The 22,443-nt window shown below is 41.7% G+C and overlaps 1 protein-coding gene across 9 annotated transcripts; it reads left to right on the top strand.

Annotated features, from left to right (window-relative positions):
• Window positions 1-1,813: 1,813 nt before the first annotated feature.
• Window positions 1,814-16,857, top strand: LOC133887134 (uncharacterized). 9 transcript variants are annotated; one of them, XR_009903525.1, is made up of 11 exons: window positions 1,814-2,046; window positions 2,166-2,299; window positions 2,409-2,490; window positions 2,597-2,676; window positions 2,825-2,926; window positions 14,246-14,494; window positions 14,594-14,641; window positions 14,739-15,146; window positions 15,250-15,341; window positions 16,380-16,558; window positions 16,702-16,857. XR_009903525.1 is itself a non-coding variant. In XM_062327071.1 (10 exons), exons 5-9 carry the CDS (start codon window positions 2,900-2,902, stop codon window positions 15,334-15,336), a joined length of 819 nt encoding a protein of 272 aa, XP_062183055.1. In that variant the 5' UTR covers window positions 1,814-2,046; window positions 2,223-2,299; window positions 2,409-2,490; window positions 2,597-2,676; window positions 2,825-2,899; the 3' UTR covers window positions 15,337-15,341; window positions 16,380-16,690. The 9 variants fall into 9 exon arrangements, 8 of the variants coding, with proteins under 8 accessions (XP_062183055.1, XP_062183057.1, XP_062183054.1 ...); XM_062327071.1 differs by lacking the exon at window positions 16,702-16,857 and having other exon boundaries at window positions 2,223-2,299; window positions 16,380-16,690; XM_062327073.1 differs by lacking the exon at window positions 16,702-16,857 and having other exon boundaries at window positions 2,223-2,319; window positions 16,380-16,690.
• The last annotated feature ends 5,586 nt before the right edge of the window (window positions 16,858-22,443 follow it).

The raw sequence follows: 22,443 nt of genomic DNA, 5'->3' as shown, positions 1-22,443 counted from the left end.
AGTTGGGAAGAAACGTATGTAGTTATGCCTCAAGGATGTAGGCTTCGGCTGAACCTCGTTAACAAACATCATACCTCTGGTGTCATCTGTGATCGTGTGCATTATCTCAAAAGATCCATCCGTTGCTTCCGCTGATAGCTAATTTCATAACAGATAGCGGTGCATGGACTTAGATCCGGAAGGCACATCTCCTGTGGGCGGCATCGTGGGCTATTCCTCCATTGGATTCACCCTTGCTGGTTTCCCCTGATTAAATCGATAGCTAAAAGTTACTAACTGCAATTACCTGCATGGTACATAGGAACAAGACTTCACATTAGACTAGTTAGAAACTAGCAGGTAATACTTTGATTATCTTTTACATACTATCTAGTTTTCCATACATGTGTCCTACTCATCTAGTATGTACTAGGATCAAGCATGACTAAAACATATGTACATGATAAATCCAACTGCAAGGAAGAACAGGTGAGGTGCATGCATATCGAACCAACACTTCAAATTTGACTAGTACAAAGAGCAATTAAAATGGAAGAGCTGGTAGAAAGAGCAATTAAAATCGAACCAGCACTTCAAATTTGATTAGTACAAAGAGCAATTAAAATTTGAACGCTGCTCCCTACTCTCTCCGGCGACCACCACTACAACTCTTTACAGCTGAGCTTAGCTGAGGCTGAGCTAGTGAACAGTTTAAATCACTCAGCTAGTGAGGACTCAGGAGGAGGAGGAGCGTGGCACAGCGGTGGGTGCGCTGCGAGTGAGTGAGAGCGAGTTTGGTGAAGGGTGGAGCACGGTTAAACAGCCGAGTGCCAATGGGAAGGGGACGAGCTGCATCCTGCATGCAACACGGAGGAGGGGAGGCATGGGTGACCGTATGCGTGCATGCATATCGTGTCCATGCCGAACTTAGAGCTTCTCACTAGCAGGGGTGGCAAGCAGGCTGGGGGCGGCGAGGATGCCGGAGGTGGCGCGCAAGACAGGGGCCGCGAGGACGTCGGGGCCGGCGGTGGTGGCGCGCAGGGCGGGGTGGCGAGGACGGCGTGGGTGGAGTGGTGGCGAGGAAGTTAGGAGCAGCACCGCAGGAGTCCTCTCAAGATGGCTAGGGATTTGGGGTGGGCGGGTCACGGCCTCATGGGTGACCAATCGGCTACTGAGTCGATTTGGGTATTGGGTGCGTAGTGGGCTAATATAGGAATCCCACGGGAATTTTCCAAATAAAAATGGAATTTCGAAAAAAGGTCAGGAAAAGTGCTAAACCATTTTCGACCCGTTTTCACATTAAGTTTTCCGTTTTCATTTTAATCCCAAAAATAAAAAATGGTTGGAAGAAAAAGAAAAAATAGGACGGGACGGGACAGGATTTCTCCTGCCCGTTTTCATCCCTAAGCACGGATGCTGAAGAACTCTGGGCCATCGATTCTAAAAACCAATTCCCACATATCCTTCCAGAATTCCCTGTTGTTAACATTGGAAAACCCTGACGCCATCCGGATTGAGGCGTCCAGATTATTATTTTCTCCAATGATCCAGCCGGACTTCTTTGGTCCAATCCCAGCAGAACCTGAAGGCTTAAGCTTGTCCCCGTCCATTGGGCTCAAACTCTTAACGATCCAAAACCCAGTGCATGCATGTCTGGCCCCTACGTGGCCGGACTAAACATCAGCCCAAGCCCAACTACGAATTCCAACTCCATACATTCTCCATGTGGCCCAACGTCTCCGGGCCCTGGCTCCGCCTCTGCTGGTATCCTTCCTTGCACCAAGCCACATGAGCCACAATTTATTTCCGCTCTTTCTCTTGCTCTCGTTTGGTCGTTGACTTGATAGTGTAGGTCACCCCAAGCTAGCTCTGTTCGTCATCCTCTCGCGCTGCGGCAATGCTGCCCCGATCCTCAGTTTTAGATGCAACATTTGCTAACTGTCGAGCTCCACCTTTGTTCATAATCACTCCCTGGTTTGATCCTGCAACATCAAGTTGACTGAGCTCCATCAAGGCCCGACCTGCAACGCGTGTTTGCCTTCTAGCTTCCCCTATCCTAGATTCCTGGTAACCCTCCGTCAAATTTCATCAGTTCAAAGTTTGTTCAATATTGTCTCGCAAGTTCAGACTGTTGAGCTGAAAGCTCTGAAAATCGAGTTGAATTGTGAAATTTGAGGTGTCCCAAGTTCGAGTTGAAACCAGATATGAAGTTTTGGGGGCCGTTGAATGATAGTGTTCCACAGTTCTAGTTGAAGCTCAGCGCGTCCGTGGTCAAGGAGGCAGCAACCTATGGCGCATCCCTGCTTTGCAGTTCTTGATGGTTGTCAGCTTGCCTTCAAAGTACTTCCATATATTTTTCCTCTTAATTTGATAAGCAAATTTGAACTCCTTGAGTAATATAATGATATTTGTTGAATTGTTTCTTTCAGGTAAATGCAAACTCGGTTTATGGTTTTGCTGGAGCGACTGTTGGTCAGTTACCTTGTTTAGAGATTTCAAGTGTGACCTATGGTAAGCAGTTCTGGATCTAACATAATGAAGAAATTCATTATATAGTACCCTAATAAATTCAGAGAAATGTTCAATTGCTTAACACTGAAGCATTTTGGTCGCACAGGTTGACAGATGATTGAACACACAAAAAAGCTTGTTGAAGATAAGTTCACAACACTAGAAGGCTATGAGCATAATGCAGAGGTGAAGTACCGGTTACCTTGTTCTTGTGTTAATACAAATTTGGATTCTGTTCTCTTAGCTTTTTCTGCTTGATGTTACCAAGTTCAAGCCTTCAGCTTTTCCCCATTTGTATGCTTGCAGCTAATTTGTAGGAAATTTGTGTATCCAGGCTTTCCAGCTTCTGGGATGCATCATAGCGCCAGTAACTATGTACTGACAAGAAGATGATTGCTGCCTAGGTGTGATGAACTGCGCGCTGCTCATGTACAAGGTACATGTTTAGAACAACCCTTCTCTTTCTTTCGTGATATACTTCAAAGTCTGAGTGGCATCCATTGCATTTGAACTTTTTATGTGTTGTGATGTCCACATTGACACGTGAATTCTTCATTTGTCTCACGCTGATTGTTCAATAAACCAACTGAGAATGACCTAACAAATTAAAATGGGACCGGGGCATCAGTTGTTCTGTACTTACAAATTAATATGCCAATATCTGTGGTTCTGAACGGTCATGAATTGAAGCTTACACTTACGAGCTGTCTTGCCTTAGTTTTTTTTTTTTTTTTTTGAGAGAGAGAATGTCTTGTCTTAGCTAGTGATAGGTTAATGAACCGTGTGGGTGAGAAAAATGGAAATTGCTTGTTTCTGTAGTGTGGAAATTAATGTGCTTTGAACGTTTAATTAATCAACCGTTTAACATTTACATCTTGCGCAGACACACTCTTTTGGAATACTCCTAGTACTTACTGGATAACTTAACTAAAAGGAAATAATTAAATAACACATGCTTTTTCTTATGTCCTACTCCTAGTAATAATGAGGAGTCTGCGATGCATCTTTTTTTTTAATGAACAAGAGGGGCGCCCCCCTACTGATTAGGGATATTAATAAAACAAAAGTTTACAAGAGTGCAGAAAAGAAAAGGAAAAATAACAAAAAGAAGGAGGATCCTAAAAAGAATCTAGCCAGTTTTCAATACCTGGAAAGTAAACAGTTTTTGCTCGATGGATAACCATGGCAAATTCAAACTTGAACTTTGCTCTGAAGTCAGCCACCGTTGGCGCCACATGATTGAAAATTAAGTTATTTCTTGCCGTTCAAATGCTCCATCTAGCCAAAATGATGATCTCCATGAAAAAAGGTACTTTGAGCTCCATGGGATTTAGTTGCACTGGGACTGTCAGACCAACTGTGGACCAACATGTTTTGGCAAAATCACAGGATAGAAATAGGTGTTGTATTATTTCTTCCATCTGGTATGAACAAGTAACACAATCATGTGAGGGCAGGTCCATATTTTTTCGGTGTAGGAGTCCTCTGGTATTGAGTCGGTCTTTCAGCAGTAACCAGAAAAAGACTGTGTTTCTTCTGACATGAAGATTTCCAAACCCACCTGAATGCAGGGTGAGTTTCTTGATGGCTAGTCAGCCTCTTATAAGCTTTGACCGGTGAGAAAGAGATGTTACCCCAGATGTATGTCCAGATGTCTTGGTTACCTATGAATGGAATTTCCTCTACTGTCAGAGGGAGCTGAAAAATCCTATGCAGAGGAACAGATCGAGTTTGCTGCTTGTTGGAGGCTGATTTTTTTTTCTTTGTGGCAAAAACTGAAAAGTTCTGGATGTTGCAGTCGTGGAAACCATGCCATCCCACATGTCTGCCATAGAAGAATTGAGGAACCATCTCCTATTGTCGCCATTGCTAACCCTTTATAGGAATTGAGGAGTTTTACATTGTCTCTCCACCAGAATCTGCCTTTTCTTGAGAACCCTGGGAGCTGTTCATTTGCATATTAATTGTCCTAGATTAAGTACAACCCATGGCAAATCATACTTGTTGAAGAATTTTTGCAGATTCTTTAGCAGCATTGCTACATTTTGTACTTTGAGATTGATTACTCCCAATCCTCCCTCACACTTTGGCCGGCACACCATTTGTCCATGCTTCTAGAGGTTGTTTTATTGCATTAATGTCAGATCCCCTCCATAAGCAATGTTTCCTATACTTATCAATCTGCTTGATCACTGTGGGAGGGATCTGAAAAGTGGACATGTAGAAAGTTGGTAAAGAAGAAAGGACAGCATTAAGCATTTCCAGCTTGCCTGCCTGTGTGAGAAAAGAAGATGTTCAAATCATTCTCCTCTCCACTCTTTGAACCAAAGGTACAAAATCTTCAACCTTTGGCTTTGTCATCCCCAAGTAAGTGAAAGGCAGGACTCCAATCTGTCAGTTAAAAGTTCTGGCCAGAATATTGAGTTTTTCTTATGAAACATTAACTGGGACCATCACTGACTGATATATACACTTTTAGCCCTGTTGAGTCTGCGTAAGTGTTGAGGTTTAGGGCAAAGCCTCCATGATTACCAACGTAACATCAGCGTATTGTATGATAGGGACCCTGCTCTTCTAGGAATTGGTAGCTTGAACAACCCTTCATCCTTGCCCTTGCTCATGATAGTTTGCAGAAAGGACAAGTAGGAGGGGTGAAAGGATCACCTTGCCTGACTTCTCTTCACAATAGAAGACTTTCTTTGGCAAACTATTCAGAAGTACCGAAGAGGTTCCTAATTGTAAGCTGCCCTCAATCCATCTCCAAATCCTTTGTGTCTTAATATGTTAAAAAAAAAGACCTGATGTTCTATCTTATCAAAAGCCTTCTCGAAGTCCAATTTCAGGATCACTAATTCCTTCTTCGACCTGTGACAAAGATTTCGATATTCAAATGCCCAGGCTAAGCAATCTTGTATTGTTCGAGATTTAATGAATCCATATTGGTTCTGATGAACAAGGGATAAAATTACTGCTCACAGTCTGTTTACCAGTAGCTTGGTGATGAGCTTGATGGAGGAATTTAGTAGAGAGATTGGCCTGAAATCACTCGCTTCCTGATTTAATGAATCCATGTTGGTTCTTAATGCATCTTTCCTTTGGCAATACTGCCGTGGCAGCTGGTGAAGCTCAAATATATGTTGACCATGATTATAAAATGTCTGATAAGCAATGAGTTAGTTATTAACTTATTATAAAAAGCATATTTTTGAAGCGGAGTGTGTGCATGTGACAGAATCATGGATTCGTGCTTGACACACGTGGATCCAGGGGCGGATCCAGAGCCCAGCAAACCTAGGTGAAAGCACGGAGGAAAATCCAAAAAAAATACATTATTTTAACTCACAAAACATGAAATTGGTCCAATAGCAAAGATGCCTAGCACCTCTAGCATGGGCCTGGACAGAGTTCCCGTTCACCTAAGGCCTCGTTTGGATGGGCAGGGATCGGCCGAGATCATGGTCAACCTACAAATCCATTTGGATGAGCAGTACTGGAAGGTTATTTTCCAGGCCAATCCACTTTGTTCCACGGGAAAGGCCAACCCCATCTCCCGTGACATTCTAGTTCTCTCTGTGCGATGCCGCTCACGTCACGGCTTGCACCGCTAACTCCTCCGACTTTGACCATGACGACTTCGACGGCTACGCCGCTGTCCTCACCGACCTTCTAGCCGTCGTCCTCATCGACCTCGTCGCCTGACCCATCCTCCTCCGCCACCCTCTCCCTTGTCTGGACGTGCCGCTTCCTCGACTCCTTCCTCCTCTCCCTTGAGGAGTTGGACGGTCCCCTCTTTACCTCCGGGGCCGCCGCCGCCGTGCGCACACCGCTTGACCGCCTCGTTCAACTCTGTTTATTGCGGACCCGACCTCGTACGGCAGTGGCTCAAGCTCCTCACCATAGCTGTCATCGTCCTTGTCTCCTTGTCCGACCCGCCCCGCTGCTTGGGGAGGCCAAGATCCGCTACGCCCGCAAGGCATTCACTGACGTCGCCATCATCATGCTCGACGATGCAGCACATCGATAGCTTGGCCATGGGCGGTGGCTTGTCGGTGTTACACTTGGAGCATCAGCGCACGCAATTTGTTCGACTAAATGCATCACGGGAGAGAATTCCTCAATATTTTGTTACTTTCCTTTTCTGTTTTTTGTGCACCGATCTCTGCAGCAACAGGTCATATATAGATTCTTCAACTTACGTTTGATCTCTTTTTTATTTAGTTTTTCTGAGATTTACCGATTTCCTTGGATTCTAGTTTCTTTCTCTGTTGCCTGATCCCCAAACAAAGCAACGTGTGACCCTTCGCACGGGGTTTGGGTGGACAACCAAATCCACGTGGGGATTAATACACATTGGAAATTAGATCCCAAACACCCAAACGAGCTCTAAAGGATGCGAAAAACAGCACGCAAAAGTCCCGAGTGAGAAACTACCGCTGTTGACTGGGAACCCAGCAAGCATCAGTGAGAGCAATTTGCTTGTCCGTCCCTTGTCGACCCCTCCGACGTTCCGGCCTCCCTTCTTCGGTGGCCGCACCATGCACACGTTCTCCAGCCAGTTGCCCCCCATGGCCGTCCGTTGCCTCCCCTACACCTCCACCCACCTCATCAGCGGCCGCCCTGATCCCCGCCACCGCGTCGGCATCACCCGCTCCTTGTCCAGCTGCACCCTCCGTCCACTCAGCAGCACTCGATTTTTTCGCCGTCCACTCCCCCTCGCCTCCGCGGGAATCGGCAGTAAACTTGGTGGCAGCTCCGGCGGCAGGGATGACGTCCTCCCTTCCGGCAGTAGTGGCGTCGTCCCCTCCGGCGGTGGAGGCAGTGATGGCGTCCTCCCCTCCTGCGGCAACGGCGGCGGCAGTGATGGCGTCCTCCCCTCCTGTGGCAACGGCGGCGATGACGTCGTCTCCGGCGGCGGCGGAGGAGAAGGAGGAGAAGGCAAGAAAGTGGGCAGCGGGGACGGGGCAGACGAGTCGGCCAAGGCGCTGCCGGTGCTGCCGATGCTGAAGCGGGAGCTCGAGATCATTTCCCTGGGCTTGGACGCGGCGGCGCTTGAGAGCATTAGCGTGGCTGACAACGTCGAGAGGGTGTTGGAGGCCCTCCAAAAGAACCCCTTCGTCCGCTGCCTGCTACAGTCACTACCGGAAACAGCCCCTTTGCCGAGTGCCTCAGGCACTCGGCAAATCCTTTGCCGAGTGCTACACTCGGCAAAGGGCGCTCGGTAAACAGTTTGTCGGCAAAGACCTCTTTGCCGAGTGCACTTTATCGGGCACTCGGCAAAGGATTTGCCGAGCGCTAATCTGACACTCGGCAAAGGTCTCCTCTTTGCCGAGTGCCAGTGAAAGCGGCACTCGGCAAAGTACGTTTTGTTTGCCGAGTGTCTGGACCTCTCCGAAGAAGTTGCTTACAACCTTGCTGAGATTCTTCGGTTTGCAAGCATCGTACGTGATAACTTGCTTAAAACCTTCTCAAATTTTTATGACAGCCTCCACATATGAAATCATGATATCTTGACAAGTTTCAAGATTTTCGGACTTTGTTTGCTTTTTATACAATTTAAAAACAACTCGATCGCAAGTTCGTGGTCATGTTTCGTGACCTTGATATTCGAAATTGGTGGTCTGTTCCTGGATACGGTCTCACAATATACTAAATAACATGAATATCTTTTTTCCATTCATTTTTTTCCATTATTCGAATGACTAGCAGTTATAATTTGAATTATCCAAGAAAATTCAATTAATTGAAATGAATTAAAGAAATATAGAAAAAGTCCGAGAAATATGCCACATTGGAACATGGAGTACCAGGTACTGTATGAGGGCTGTAGAAAAAATTTGGAGGCCAAAAGGGGGAAAAAAATTAGGGTTTGCCGAGTGCTAGCTCTCTGACACTCGGCAAAGATACTCCTTTGCCGAGTGTCCTATTTCTGGCACTCGGCAAAGAGGTTCTTTGCCGAGTGCCAGATGTTTGCCGAGTGCTTTACCTCTGGAACTCGGCAAAGATACTCCTTTGCCGAGTGTCCTATTTCTGGCACTCGGCAAAGAGGTTCTTTGCCGAGTGCCAGATGTTTGCCGAGTGCTTTACCTCTGGAACTCGGCAAAGACCCTCTTTGCCGAGTGTCCGATAAAAAGCACTCGGCAAAGCATGGGACACTCGGCAAAGACGCCGTCTCCGGTAGTGAGTTGGCCACCCCCTTCTCAGAGGTCGCCGTGCTGTGCGGCTCTGTCGTCGGCGTCGAGGTCCGACAGAAAATTCACCATTTCCTTTTAGTTTCTTGTCATGCATGGGTTTCTGATCTAGTTTACTGCATCTTATTTTGCTAAGAGTTAGGTTATATGTGCTTGTAGCGTTCAATGTAGCATAGTTTGTTTTATTTAGCGTTATATCCTGTTTACAGTTTTCATGTCTCTTAATTATTGACTTCACCAATGAGTATGATATGCTGTGTTCTGGGCTTATTCTTCAGCCTTGACCAGCTCGGTGCATTCTCATAATCCCTGTGGTCGTTTATTGATTGCATGTTAAACCTGCTGAACTTAGTCACTTGCCCTAGAATGCTTACTGTTTGTATAGTTATATTTCATGCGTGCCCAAACTGTGCATAGTATCGCTTAAGGGGCAGTGGTTCGTATTAGAATCTCTCCTGAATGTGGTCCAGGTTGTCGTCTACTATCTGACCAGAATGCACCCATATGGCACTATATAAGCATGATATTTATTTCCCAAGGCTTATGAAGAACCGAATATCTATGCCCGTTAAAACATGTGTTGATGTGCTACTGATCCTATTGTGATGAAGAGGGCGTCGATAAGGTGGTCAGCTGCAACAGTGGCGGAGCTTGAAATAAATTATAGCGGTGCCAAATACATACTTGCAACCTTAGATAAACATAAATTGATAGAAATAGCTTAGAATTTAGGTTGTATAATAATCAATTACTAGATAATTAATTTCTCTAGGAAATGAGGGACCATAGCCCTGTTGGCCATAGAGAAGCTCTGTCCCTGAGCTGCAATATGCTAACATATATATGCTATTTTTCTTTAATCAGGATAATATGACCTATCGATCTTGTTAGGAAAAAGGGACACCGAGAGACGAGTATTTTTACATGAAAAAAACATCCAATTAGAGGTAGAAAAATACGGGAGATAATTCTTTATTAATGATGGTACATGGTTATAAGTACAATGGGGAGGCCCTTATATAGGTTATTTTAAAGTCGTATTCAACAAAGACTAGAATTTGAGGCATTATCTAACAAACCTCCTCTTAACTTAAAATCCTTACAAAGATATCCATAAATAAATTATCTCTGAAACTCCAAAGAGCTATTAAACACGATGAATACCAACTAAGTTCAGGCAATACTTGAACTTAGTATTAGAGAGTGGCTCGGTAAGTATATTTGCGGGATTATCAACCGTTATGTATCTTTTCCACAATAATTTACCCTGGGGCAACAATATCACGAATAAAGTGTTATGTGATATCAATGTGCTTGGTCTTGACATGTAACATATCATTCTTAGTCAAACAAATAGCACTTTGGCTATCACAACAAACAATAATAATATCCTGTGGGATACTAAGTTTAGAAACCAGATCTCGTAACCAAATAGCTTCCTTGACACCTTTAGTAGTTAAAATATATTCTGCTTCAGTAGTGGAAAGAGTAGTAACAGTCTAAAGATAAGTTTTCTAACTGACAATTGAGTCACATAGAGAGAAAGTATATCTAGAAATAAACCTTCATCTATCAAGATCACTAGTATAATTGGAATAAACAAACATAATAACATTATTTATCTTCACCTTATTCTTATCAAATATCAAGCCAAAACGAGAAGTACCTTTCAAATACAAAGAATCCACTTAACAATATTCTAATGTTCTTTGACAGAATTATACATAAATCTACTAACCAGACTAACTGCATGAGCTAAATCTAATCTAGTGTAAATCATAGCATACGTGAGATTTCCAATTGCACTGCCGTAAGGAACACATGACATATATCCTTTCTCTTTTCATTAGTAGGATATTGACTTGAAGATAACTTAAAACGTGAAGCAAAATATGTAGAAACATTCTTGCAATTACTGATATTAAATCTATCAATTATCTTCTCAATGTAACTCCTCTAAGACAAAAAAATAATTTACCAGCCTTGCGATCAAACTGAATTTCCATCCCAAGAATTTTCTTTACTAGACCAAGATCTTTCATCTAAAATTCATGTCTAAGTTGAGCCTTCAACTGATCAATCAAGCACTTGTCATGACAACGAACATATCATCAGTATAGAGCACAAATAAACAAATGATCCATTGGAAAGTTGTTTGAAGTAAGCATAATTATCATAATTGCTATGAGAATATTGTTATGCAATCACAAATGAATCAAACCTTTTATACCACTGCATATGAGCTTGTTTAAGACCATAAAGAGATTTTTTTCAAATGACAAACTAAATCATATTTTCCCAGAGTAGCAAAACATTTAGATTGTGTCATAAAAATCTCCTCTTCTAAATCTTCATGTAAGAAAGTAGTTTTAACATCAAATTGCTCTAATTCTAAATCAAATAAAGTAACAAAGACGAGCATCACCCGAATGGAAGAGTGGCGTACAATAGGAGAAAAAACTTCATTGAAGTCAATACCTTCCCTTTGATCAAAACCTTTTACCACTAAATAGGCTTTCCATCCCGCAGGTTCAATTCTAGAGATATCATCATTTTTCTTTCCTTTTGGAAGCTCAACCAAATCACATGTACGATTTTTATGAAGGCTTTTAATTTCTTCATTCATAGTTGTCAACCACTTAGAAATTTTTTCACATCAGATAGCTTCTGAATAAAAATAAGATTCAACAATATCGTGAATATCTTGAGACGCAAGAAGAGCATAACATGTCATATTATTAGTGTCACGATATCTAGCAGGCAATTGAATATTTATTCTTGTTCTATCCCGAGCAATACACTGATCATTGTTATTAGAAGATGCTGAATCAGAAATTAGCTATGGAATAGGAGTAGTCGAAGAATCATTATCAATGATAGGTAAAATTACCTCAAATTCTGCATTCTTTATAACAGCATCAGAAATTCCAGATTCAATTGTGGATGAACTATCCACGTTATCACTACTCGATGAGAGTAAAACGTCTTTATGAAAAATAACATCACGACTAATAATCAATTTGTGAGAATAAAAATACCATAAACGATATCCTTTAACACCTAAATCATATCCAATAAATATGCATTTTCTTGATCTAGGCTCTAATTTTCCAGTGCTAACATGAGCATAAACAGAATAACAAAAAAATCTCAAATTGGAATGATCAACTGGTTTACCTGACCAAACCTTTTCTAGAATCTGAAAATTAATGGCAAAATTTGGAGAACGATTGATCAGATTACAAGCTGTAAAAATAATCTTAGCTCACAAAGCAAGCTTATGTCATAGACATGCATTTGAAAGCATGGAATGGGCTCTGTCCAGAAGAGTGTGATTCATACGCTCTACCATACCATTTTGCTAAGGAGTTCCTATAATAGTCAAATGTCTTGTAATACCATGATTAGCACAAAATTTATTAAACTTATCGCTAAAAAATTCTAATCTATTATCGATTCTAAGTTGCCAGTTTGATTTTCCACCAAAACTTTTCACTTTTGGAATATTGAAAATGCTTCATTCTTATTGGTGTTGTAGAAACAATTGCAGTACATGTAATTATAGATTCTTGTAAGTAATAAAGACTATTGATTCTATTGGCTTTAACCAAAACTAGGCTGCCTTTTGAAATCTTAGGAACACCATATTCAGAAAACATATTCATATCCCAAAGTTTCAATGGTGTCTAATGAAATAAGATTTCTTTTGGAAACATGATGAATATTTGTAAGGGTTCTAACAGTGTCATCATGTGTTTTGATTTGAACAAAATCAATTCCAACAATTATAAGTGGACACACATCACCAACCAAAACTTCACCACTACCAATACGATCATAAGTAGAAAACCACTCTTTATATGGATAATCCATGCAGTTTGATTCCTTAAATTAGTAGTGCTGATTAGAGCCTCACTATCATATTCATTTGCAACAAAACTAGCCGTAGTAGTTTTTTATTTTGAGTCTTATTACTCCTTTATGTCTTATTTTTCAACTTGAAGCACTGAAAAATATCATGATTGTTTTTCTTGCAGTAACGGCAAAAGGTTTTGGCTTTATGGTCTCTTGATTTAGATCTGGACTTTGATATAGTAGAGTTGATGATCTACCTTTAATAATTAAACGCTCAACTTTAACTTCAGAACAAGAATTAACACTGATTTAACATTCTCGAAACTAAGAGTATCATAATTGTCATAAAGCATAATTTCCTTAAAGTGTTTAAATGTAGCAGGCAAAGAGACAACCAGAAGAATAGCTTTATCTTCATCATCAATTTTTACATCTAACTTCTCAAGATCTATGTTGAGCGAATTGAACTCATTAAGATGAGACTGAATGGAGGTATCTTCTTCCATACGAATCGTGTATAGATGTTTTTTGAGGCGTAATTTATTGGCGATACTTTTCTTTATGTACAACATCTCTAATTTTGCCCACAATGAGGCGACGGTCATTTTATTAATGACTTCACGTAGAACACCTGTAGACAAGCTGGGTTATATGGTGAAGAGTGTTTTTTCATTCAATTTATTCTATCTGTCATTTGACAAATTCGTCGGTTTAACAAGCAATATATCTTTTGTATGCCTACCTGTGTATGAGAATAACTTTCATCTGAACCTACCATATGGAAAATTTAATCTTGCCATTGAACTTTTTAATATCAAATTTAGCGGATGATATGGTGGAGAAAAATTACAGATAAAAAAATAATAGATTCTAAAGAAAAAACTTTTTTGGTATGTTGTGGGTGCACGTAGCAAATTTCAGCCCAAAAAAGAACTTAGATCTTCTGTGGCTGTGTGCTGTAGTAGTTTTTCAGCTAAAAAATCATGTGCGCATATCTGCACAGCTTGTTCTGGGCTCGAAACTCGGCGAGTTGGTGGCGATCGACCAAGATGCGAACGGCGAAACTGCTACACGATGGTTCTAGACTTGGTACTCCGACGAGATAGCGACAAAGTCCCAGAGCGCCGGATCGAAGTCGGATCGAGCGGAACCTGTCGGGTGGCCATCGTGACGGCGCGGCGCAAACAAGCGCACGCAACAGCGCGGAATCTGGAGGCGACGTGGAAGAAACTGGATGTGGTCGCATGAACCCGAGCGAAGACGAATTGGGCTCTGATACTACCTATTAGCTCAGAAGAAGGGACACGAGAGATGAGCATTTTTACAAGGAAAAACCTTTCAATGGGAGGAAAAAACCACGGGAAATAATTCTTTATTAAGGATGATGCATGTTTACCAGTGCAATGGGGTGGCTTTTATATTAGACTCCTTTGAAGTCAAATTCGACTAGAACTAGGATTTGAGGCATTATTCAACTCTTCTAGCGGTGTTTTTTCTTATATTCTCTTTTTGTCCTCTTTCTTTCTTTACTTGTACAGTGTTTTTAATATTAATATATATTTGCAGTAGGATCCTTTCCTATTGTTTTCGGTAAAAAAAAAAAAATCTTCGTCTGACTCTTCCAGCAGTACGGTATCCTCTAATTTTGCTTTTGTCCTGTTGAACATGAGCATAATAACATTGTGTCTTGTTGCATTTTTTGTGCTCTACAGGAGGCTAACATTCATGTAGGAGATGAGGCCAGCAATTCCAGTGACAAAATTGATAAAACTAGCTCTGCACGGAATATCCTTGCTCCATCTGAGAATGACCTGACAACAACACTCAATCTCCTTGCTTCGTCTGAGAATCACCTGAAAAAAATAGTGAATATCCTTGCTTTGTCTGATAATCGCCTGGAAACAATAGTGAGTAAGCTTGAATGGATGGATACTAAACGGGACTCTACCACTGCACCTGCGGTGAGAAACTTATGTGGTGTTCTTGCCCCCTCTACCTCTCCTCCTGTTTTTCTATTTTTTCCTTTCTGATGATGATTTCGCCTTGTTGATGCGTGACAGGAGGTGGCCAATAGTCCGATAAATAATGCTGATGCAAACAAGAAGAAGGTACTTTGTAGTTGTTTGATATCTTGCAAGTGACATTCATTCAAATCTTTTCGGAACACCTGGACACTTGTTTATTTATTGCATTGTTTGAACTCAGGGTCTACTGAGTTTCGTCTACGCTCTCGCGGGGACTCTGTTTTTGTTCCATTCATCTCTCGTCGTTTTCTCGGTGTCATACCCTGGTACCCAAAAGGCACTAGTGAGCTTTGACGAGACTAAGACAAAAGCCATTTGCTTCGTAAATTTTGCATCATGGTTAGGCGGCGGCATTCTTATGTTACCTTTCGCTTCACACTTCAAGGACGGCGAGTCAATTGACCATGCTGGATTTGATATCTTCATATGTGGGCTGTTTCTTTGGTTGTTACTCTTCATTGCAGAATATTGTGCTACACTGCATGTTTTTCTAGATATCCCCATTTGGGCTGTATGCCCCTTTGGAATTGCATTCTTCCTCTTCGCAGTGCTCCCTTCGGTTGGTTACATTGAGCTCCAGCGGCCAACGGTATAGTATTTTGCTCATAATAATAGTTGAATTTACATTAAAAACAATAGTGATGACACATATGACACTTGTGCATTGAACTTTTTTTTTTTTCACGTTTCAGCTTGTGAGTAAATGGGCAAAGGATATGTGGGAGAAAATAATGGGCCGTGGTCTGAGGCACGAAGCCCTTCCTGGGCCACAGGTTTAGACAGGGTAAGCTTCCTAGAGTTTTTTTTTATATTTTTTTAATTAAAAATTTAAATAAATAGATTTCTCGTGAAAAAAATTACAAAACTAGATGTCTACCACCCTCATAGAGTGGTTAGTCCCTTACCGCTCCCTGATAGGACGGTAAACAGTCGCACAGACTCTTACCGCCCTTTCATGGGGCGGGTAGGCTTACAGTCCTCTCAAGCGGCGGTAAGCTATAGTACAAATTTTTTTTACTTGTTTCATAATTCATGTGCAACCCATTTTAATTGAATTCATCCAAAAATTCTGTGTAGAATTTAAACTAAAATTTTTCAAAAAAGACTACTTTTATAACTTTTAGCAATTGTTAGGGCCTCAAATAAATTTCTAAAAATCTGGTAAAATTCACTAATATTATTTTTATGTGATGTGATAATTTGTAAAATTATTTTTAGCACTAGGTTTATATATGTTTGAATTCAAATTAAGTTAAAAGAACAATATCACATGAAATTATAAAAATACATATAAATGGTGCATTACAAAGGAATCCATTTTTTTACCATATAATATAGGGATGAAAATAATTTAAAAATTATCACATCACATAGTAAGAATACTAGTGAATTTTACCAGATTTTTAGAAATTTATTTGAGACCCTAACAATTGCTATAAGTTATAAAAGTAGTTTTTTTTGAGAATTTTAGTTTAAATTCTACACATGATTTTTTTGGGTGAATTCAATTAAAATGGGTTGCACATGGATTATGTAACACGTAAAAAAAATTTAGGATTTTTGGAGCAACATAACATCACTATTTTGAATAGAGAAGATGGATTGAAACGGAACTTTGAATTACTGTTCACTGATATTTACTGTTCATGTACTGTAGCTTGCCAATGTTGTTTAGTTGTCGTTTAGTCTTCGTATCGTTCAAAATTTGAGAAACTCTAGGAGAATATAATTTTGCATTACTTCTGTTTTACTATGTACTATGTGGAATTAATTCCCGTGGTTTATGGTGGATGTGCTGAGCTTTGTTGTTCTGTGACTGCAGGCCAACCCGTAAAGGCATATACCGTGCGAATCTCTCGTGTACCGGGCATTGCACAATCGAAGTGAGATGAGGAGCTTATAGTTTGCTTGAGGAAACTTTTTTTAATAATGAAATAAAACTCCTGCCTTTGCACTGGACGGTGCACACAGCCTTTGCTTGAGGGAGCTTGGGAGCTTATAGTTAAGACCTTTTTTCCCCATGAGATGAACGAAGTTGCATAGCACTTTATTTCAACTTATTATAGTTATACACTCATGTACTGTGGAGTGCTTGCTTTACGACCAATAAAGAAAAACTACTGATCGAGTCAATTGGGATGCAGTTGACAAGGCAGGTGGGATGCAAAAGAAGCGTTACTCTCTCAGTATCACTTGAGACTTTTTGAATGCTGTGATGTGATCATGATCAGGACCTGGTTAAGTGACTCTTGAGTTTGTTTGCTGCCTGGTATATATAGTCCATTGATAAATTTCACAATTCTTGGTGTGGTTATTGATGATCATATATATGGTTGCTAACCTTTTTATGAATTTACCCAGTGTTGTCGCATGCTTTGATAAATTTGGAATTCGTACTTGCTGGTATAATGACGACAGTTGGGGGTCAGGGAGGTTCTATGGGCCAAGATGACGTGCCCGTCGGCCCATTTGCGGCCTATGAAGACATTTAGCAGTCCGCGTGGCGCAATAATTTATTTGATTTTTTTTCGTTCTTTATTTTTTTCGCCCAGCTTACTTTTTATGAACTATATGCATTTCAACACTTTTTTCACCTAGCCAAATAATGCCTGAGCGTCGCACTGAAAAGCCAAACTTCGCACTCAAATGATGTGCCTGAAAGAGGATGCTAGTTGATTCACAGTCCCAGCTTTAAGATTTGGACACGGAATGCCGTCTAGAGTTATTTTACTTACTTGCTCCGGGAGATACGTACTTCAGTGTTGTGATGAAAAAACAAAAGATACTCCACTTCGGTGTTTCTTGTAGTGTATAACAATGGGGCAGGTTCCGCACTCCTTTCTTTAACAAGTGAAGCTTCTCTCGGATTGCATGCAAATTACAAACATCAATTAAGATCTTGCCAGTAAAGCATAGGAAATGCCTATAAAAGGTGATAGGCTTATGGTACTAAAGTGAAGTGATACGTATAGAAGCACAACTATCTTATGGCAAGCTACAACCGTGACAAGCAAGAACAGAGCCGGCATACTGACATGTAGCGCAATAAGCTCCGAAGTTAGACAATATATATAACTCAATACAAACCCACTTTATATTTATTATAGCATAACCAACTTAACTAAAAACTGGTGTATCCAACATTTGCGTGTTTTCCCAATGAGCCAACACCTGATTTTCTCTTCACATCCCTCTCTCTGCCCCACCGCGCTGACGACCAATGTCCCTCCCTATGCTTCCTCGCCTCTGGCAAGCTCTCTCACTGTGCCCTCGCCCATTCCATCATTCTCCTCCTTCGTCTTCAGAGCCTACCTCCAGCAGCACCTCGTCACCTCGTGGTCTTATACCGCTGATTTGCCGCCACTCTAGTCTCCATCTAAGCTCAGGGCATGGTGAACCCCATGGCCTAACTCTAGCCTCAAGGATCCCCCTCTGGTCGCACAAGATGGGTGCCAAAAAGAAAACAATTGAGTGTAATGCCAAAGGCTCTGGGTGATTTCCCTCCTGAAATGCTTGAGCAGTTAATTGATAGAAAAATTGAGATATACGAGAAGCGATAATGGCCTGTGCAATTTCATGACGTGCCGTACAAGGCTGAAAAGAAAAAAAAGAGAGCACTAGGATAGTTACAAGAAAAAGAGGTACCTCAAGCACTTCTTCACTGGATTCTGAGAGGAGGCCCGGCAAGAAAAGAAAGAGGCAGCACTTATATAGTTTGTCACAGTCTGCAGATGAATTTTATATCTTTAGATTCAGAGATCCGATTGACTTGATTGTTGTGGTAATAGTTTCATATGATTTTCTAGTTTCTACAATAAAAATTTTAGAGCAATTCAACGGTTGGATATTTATGGGCATTGTTCTAGTGACGTGAGTAGTTGTCTGCCCTGAATTGAATTTCACGATTAAATTGAATATTTGATTGGGGTGTTTTAAAATTTAAATTTAGCTTCCACAATCGTTCGTCCTCCTCTGATTGGGTTTTTAGTGCATATTTGATCCTACAGTAGGACATGGTATTTGTGAGGGTTGACAACTATGGGTTCATATCCTGCGGAATGTACTACACATGTAAATCTTGAGGTAGGTGTATGAGAAATCCCATTGCCAGTATGCACTGTTTGGTCGCTAGCTTTTGGAATCCTGAAATTCTCCTTGGTAAATTTGTTGGATCCTGAGTCTACCTCGTTCATGATCATAGGTAAGCACTTGATTTTCGATAAATCTGATTTAAGGTGCCTCAGATCTGCGAGTTCCTTCTTCAGATCATCAATTTTTTGCCTCCATGCTTCATCTCCTCCCGATCCCATTCTTCTGAAACGATCTTAACTTCGTTAGAGTATAAATCAACACCACTTGCCTGAGAGGACAACAAGGGACTGAATCCCTCGCTTTAAGGCCTCTCAGGTTTTACAAACGTAGTCATGAAACCAGAGCCTGAATCTAGCTTCCCACCATTTTCACCGTGAAGAGATCAGATTTCTGCCTTGGGATTTGTTGGCACAAAAATATGGATCCTCGCGCCAACACACGAGCATCTCGTGTAAAATCCGTAGCACCGCGCGCATGGCGTTCAGCAAAGGAATTAACTATTACGCTTTCGCGGCAACGAGCGACCGATCTAAAGGATAACTAACCCGGCGAGTAGTACTTGAGAAACCCAGTCTGACACTACGGCGATGAATCTTTGTCAGCAAATCACACACGGGAGGGACCCCGTCAGGTAACGGTCAGCCGGCGGCTTGTTCTTGGTTGTCGAGATTAAAAACGAGTAGCAGTAGGAGGAGGAAGAAGGAAAAGAGACAGGACTATAGGGGCTAGGTAGAAAAATAGTAGATGAGATTGTTGTATGTTTCAATTGGCCATGACTCTCTCATATTTAAAGGGCAGTGGGTCTTAGCCGTACAAGATTAAGACTCCTAATTCAAACCGAACAAGACTTACAGATATGATTTGACTATAACATATAAATCTAAACTTTCTATAACTAACATATTTTTCCTATTCAACCAGTAAAATCCCCTATATCTACCCGAGTATTATTTATTGCAGTTCGGTCGTCTTCAATTCGACTACCTTTTCGGTCCGAACATTCACCCGTATCGCCTAGTCGTGGTTACTGTTTAGTGGTCGGGTACTATTCATCTGATCTCGGTAACTGTTCCCTGGTCGGAGGTCAGGGCCGGAGGAATCGACGCCAGAGGATAGGAAATCGCCGCCTCGGTCGCTTTCTGGAACTATTGGGGATAGCTAGAGTGGATTGAGAGAGATTCTCCTTTTTCTTTTATAGGCGGTACAGTACGCTGAATCCAAATCCAACTCGGCCCAACTTCAGCACGTCTGCTGCTCGGTCCACCACCAGCCCGACTTGGCCTCACAACACCAACGGCCTGACCTCGTTCCCACGCGCCAACCTCCAGCGGCCACGTGCTTCTCAAGCTGCACAGTAGCGAGTTTTTTTATTTTTTATATTAAATATTTAAATAAATAGACTTCTGATGGCAAGATTTACATAAATAGATGCCTACCGCTCTCTGAAAGAGTTACAACCCTTTCAGAGAGCGGTAAGGAGGCCACAGTGGCATGTCCACTCCTTACCACCCTCTCAGAGGGTGGGTGGGGCTCAACTGCATGCCCGCCGCTCTAATCGCCCTCTCAGAGGGCGGGTAGGAACCTCCCCCGCACCCGCCACCCTTATCGCCCTCAGAGAGGGTGGTTAGCCCCCTTACTGCCGCCCTCCACCACTATACAATGGCCAAAATTCAGCAAAACTCCTCATTTTAATCTGGAAAAAAAGAAAGGAAGAGGAGAGGAGAGGAAGGAGGGAAGAGAAGAGGAGAGGAGAGGAAAGGGAGGCAGCGCGGCGAAGCTCTACTGTTTTTGATCTGCGGATTTTGGATCTCGCTTTCTAGTAATTTTTTTGACTTATGTTTTTATTAGAAATTAAAGTACCACTAGATCTAGGGTTTAGCGGTATAACAATAGTTATATTATATGCGACCTAGGGTTTAGAAATGTAGGAATGCTGTATTTTGTAGTATATTGTAAAGATTAATTACGACATGGTAGGATAACCATCAGATGTATAGTAGTATTTAGAGTAAGATAGTTTCGAATATCTAGATTTTACAGAATAATGATGTAAGTAATAATTATAGCTAATTAGAAACTTTATTAAATAAATGGATGGTTAATTAGTTTAATTTGGTTAGTTTGCTTAGGAGAAATATAAATAAACCTATTGTTAGGTGATCATTGGTGTCGGTAATTTTGTTAGAGTTTCGATAATCAGAAATATAGTTTTCTGGTATTAACATTAGATATATTTTCGGATTTTTCCAAGGATGTCACATAAATTATATTTTGATATATTATGGTGAAGGTCAAATTAGTTATGATTTTAGCAGTGTAGATCTCTCTGGATTTTAGCATGTCGTTAAGGGCCTTAGTAGAGCCAATGAGAGGACCATAGTGGGTGTGTGCAAGTGGCTGATGCACCATTTTCAACTGGATCCCTAGCAACATGAGCTTAAGCTGAGAGCTATGCTAAGCCGTGCTACTCAGGGGTACGTTGGGGAGCTCGTCCCGATTAATGCGACATCTACTTGGAGGCAGTATGTAGATATATCATGTGAACGTGGTCTCCCTCTTGTGCTACTAGCTGAGGCGTACCAGAAGGATCCAACAGAGATAAACTCTGCGGAATCAGTAGCAGAAAAAAGTCAGGCAGTGGTGGATGAAGCAGACCCGACAAATGTCGGGGACGAGCAAGATGTTGGGGATGTGCGTGAGATGCAACCAAGGGGTGTAGCCGATGAGGGGAGTACATCCCTTGCATAATTGAAGAGATAGAGATGGAGGATTAAGATTTGAAGGAAGCCATTGCCGACGAGGATTCATCCGGCGAGGAGGGAAATGCTCTTGCTCCTGCAGAGTGGAGGAATCATGAATTTTCAAAGCTAGTGGTCAGTGAGGCTCATCGGACACCGTGGAAATATCATGAGAACGAGGTGTCCCAGGGTGCTATGTACCCTAGTAAGAAGGTTCTTATTGATGCAGTTAAATTCTGGTTGCTGTCTCTTCAAAGGCAGTTCAAGGTTGTGAAGTCGAGTAAAAGGGAGTTCGATGTCAAGTGTTTGGTGCCTGATTGTCCTTAGCGGGTGCGCGTATTCAGGGGGAAGTGGGTTGACTACTGGGAGTGCTCAATAGTTAGGGAGCATAATTGTCACATTGAGAAAATAGAGTTCTCCCACTGGAACCTGTCATCTACTTTTGTTGCCAATGTTATGTACGAGGAGATTGTGGACAACCTGAAGTATGAGCCATGATCAATAATCCGTGCTATTGAGGAAAGATTCCAGTACACAATAAACTACGCCAAGGCATGGAGGGCGAAACAGAAGGCTATTGAGATGAGGTTTGGGACATACGAAGATTCATATGACAACCTACTGCGTCAATTAGCCACAAATGTGCAAGAAACCCTGGAAGTTACTATGACATCAAGCATTACCCCTCAACTGATGTGAAGTATAGCGGGAAGCGAGTATTGCAGCGTACTTTCTTTGCATTTGCGGCAACCATCAAAGCATTTAGGCATTGTCGACCCATCATTTGCTTGTACAGGACGTTCCTCACTGGGAATTATAAAGGACAGATATTGTCTGCAATTGGGGTAGATGGGAACAACCAAGTCCTGCCACTGGGGTTTGCTTTGTGGAGAGTGAGAACGGGGACAGTTGGTATTGGTTCCTTGAGCGGGTGAAGCATGCTATTGTTCTGGACTGGCTTGATGTTTGTTTGATTCATGATAGACATGCAGGATTGTTGCAGACTTTGCTAAATATGCAATATGGAAGTGTTCGACGGTGTGTTACAACAAATTG

This window comes from Phragmites australis, chromosome 12 (genome assembly GCF_958298935.1).
Source record: "Phragmites australis chromosome 12, lpPhrAust1.1, whole genome shotgun sequence".
Lineage (NCBI taxonomy): Eukaryota > Viridiplantae > Streptophyta > Magnoliopsida > Poales > Poaceae > Phragmites > Phragmites australis.
The sequence above is the reverse complement of the archived record's forward strand: the minus strand, read 5'-3'. Positions and strand labels throughout refer to the sequence as shown.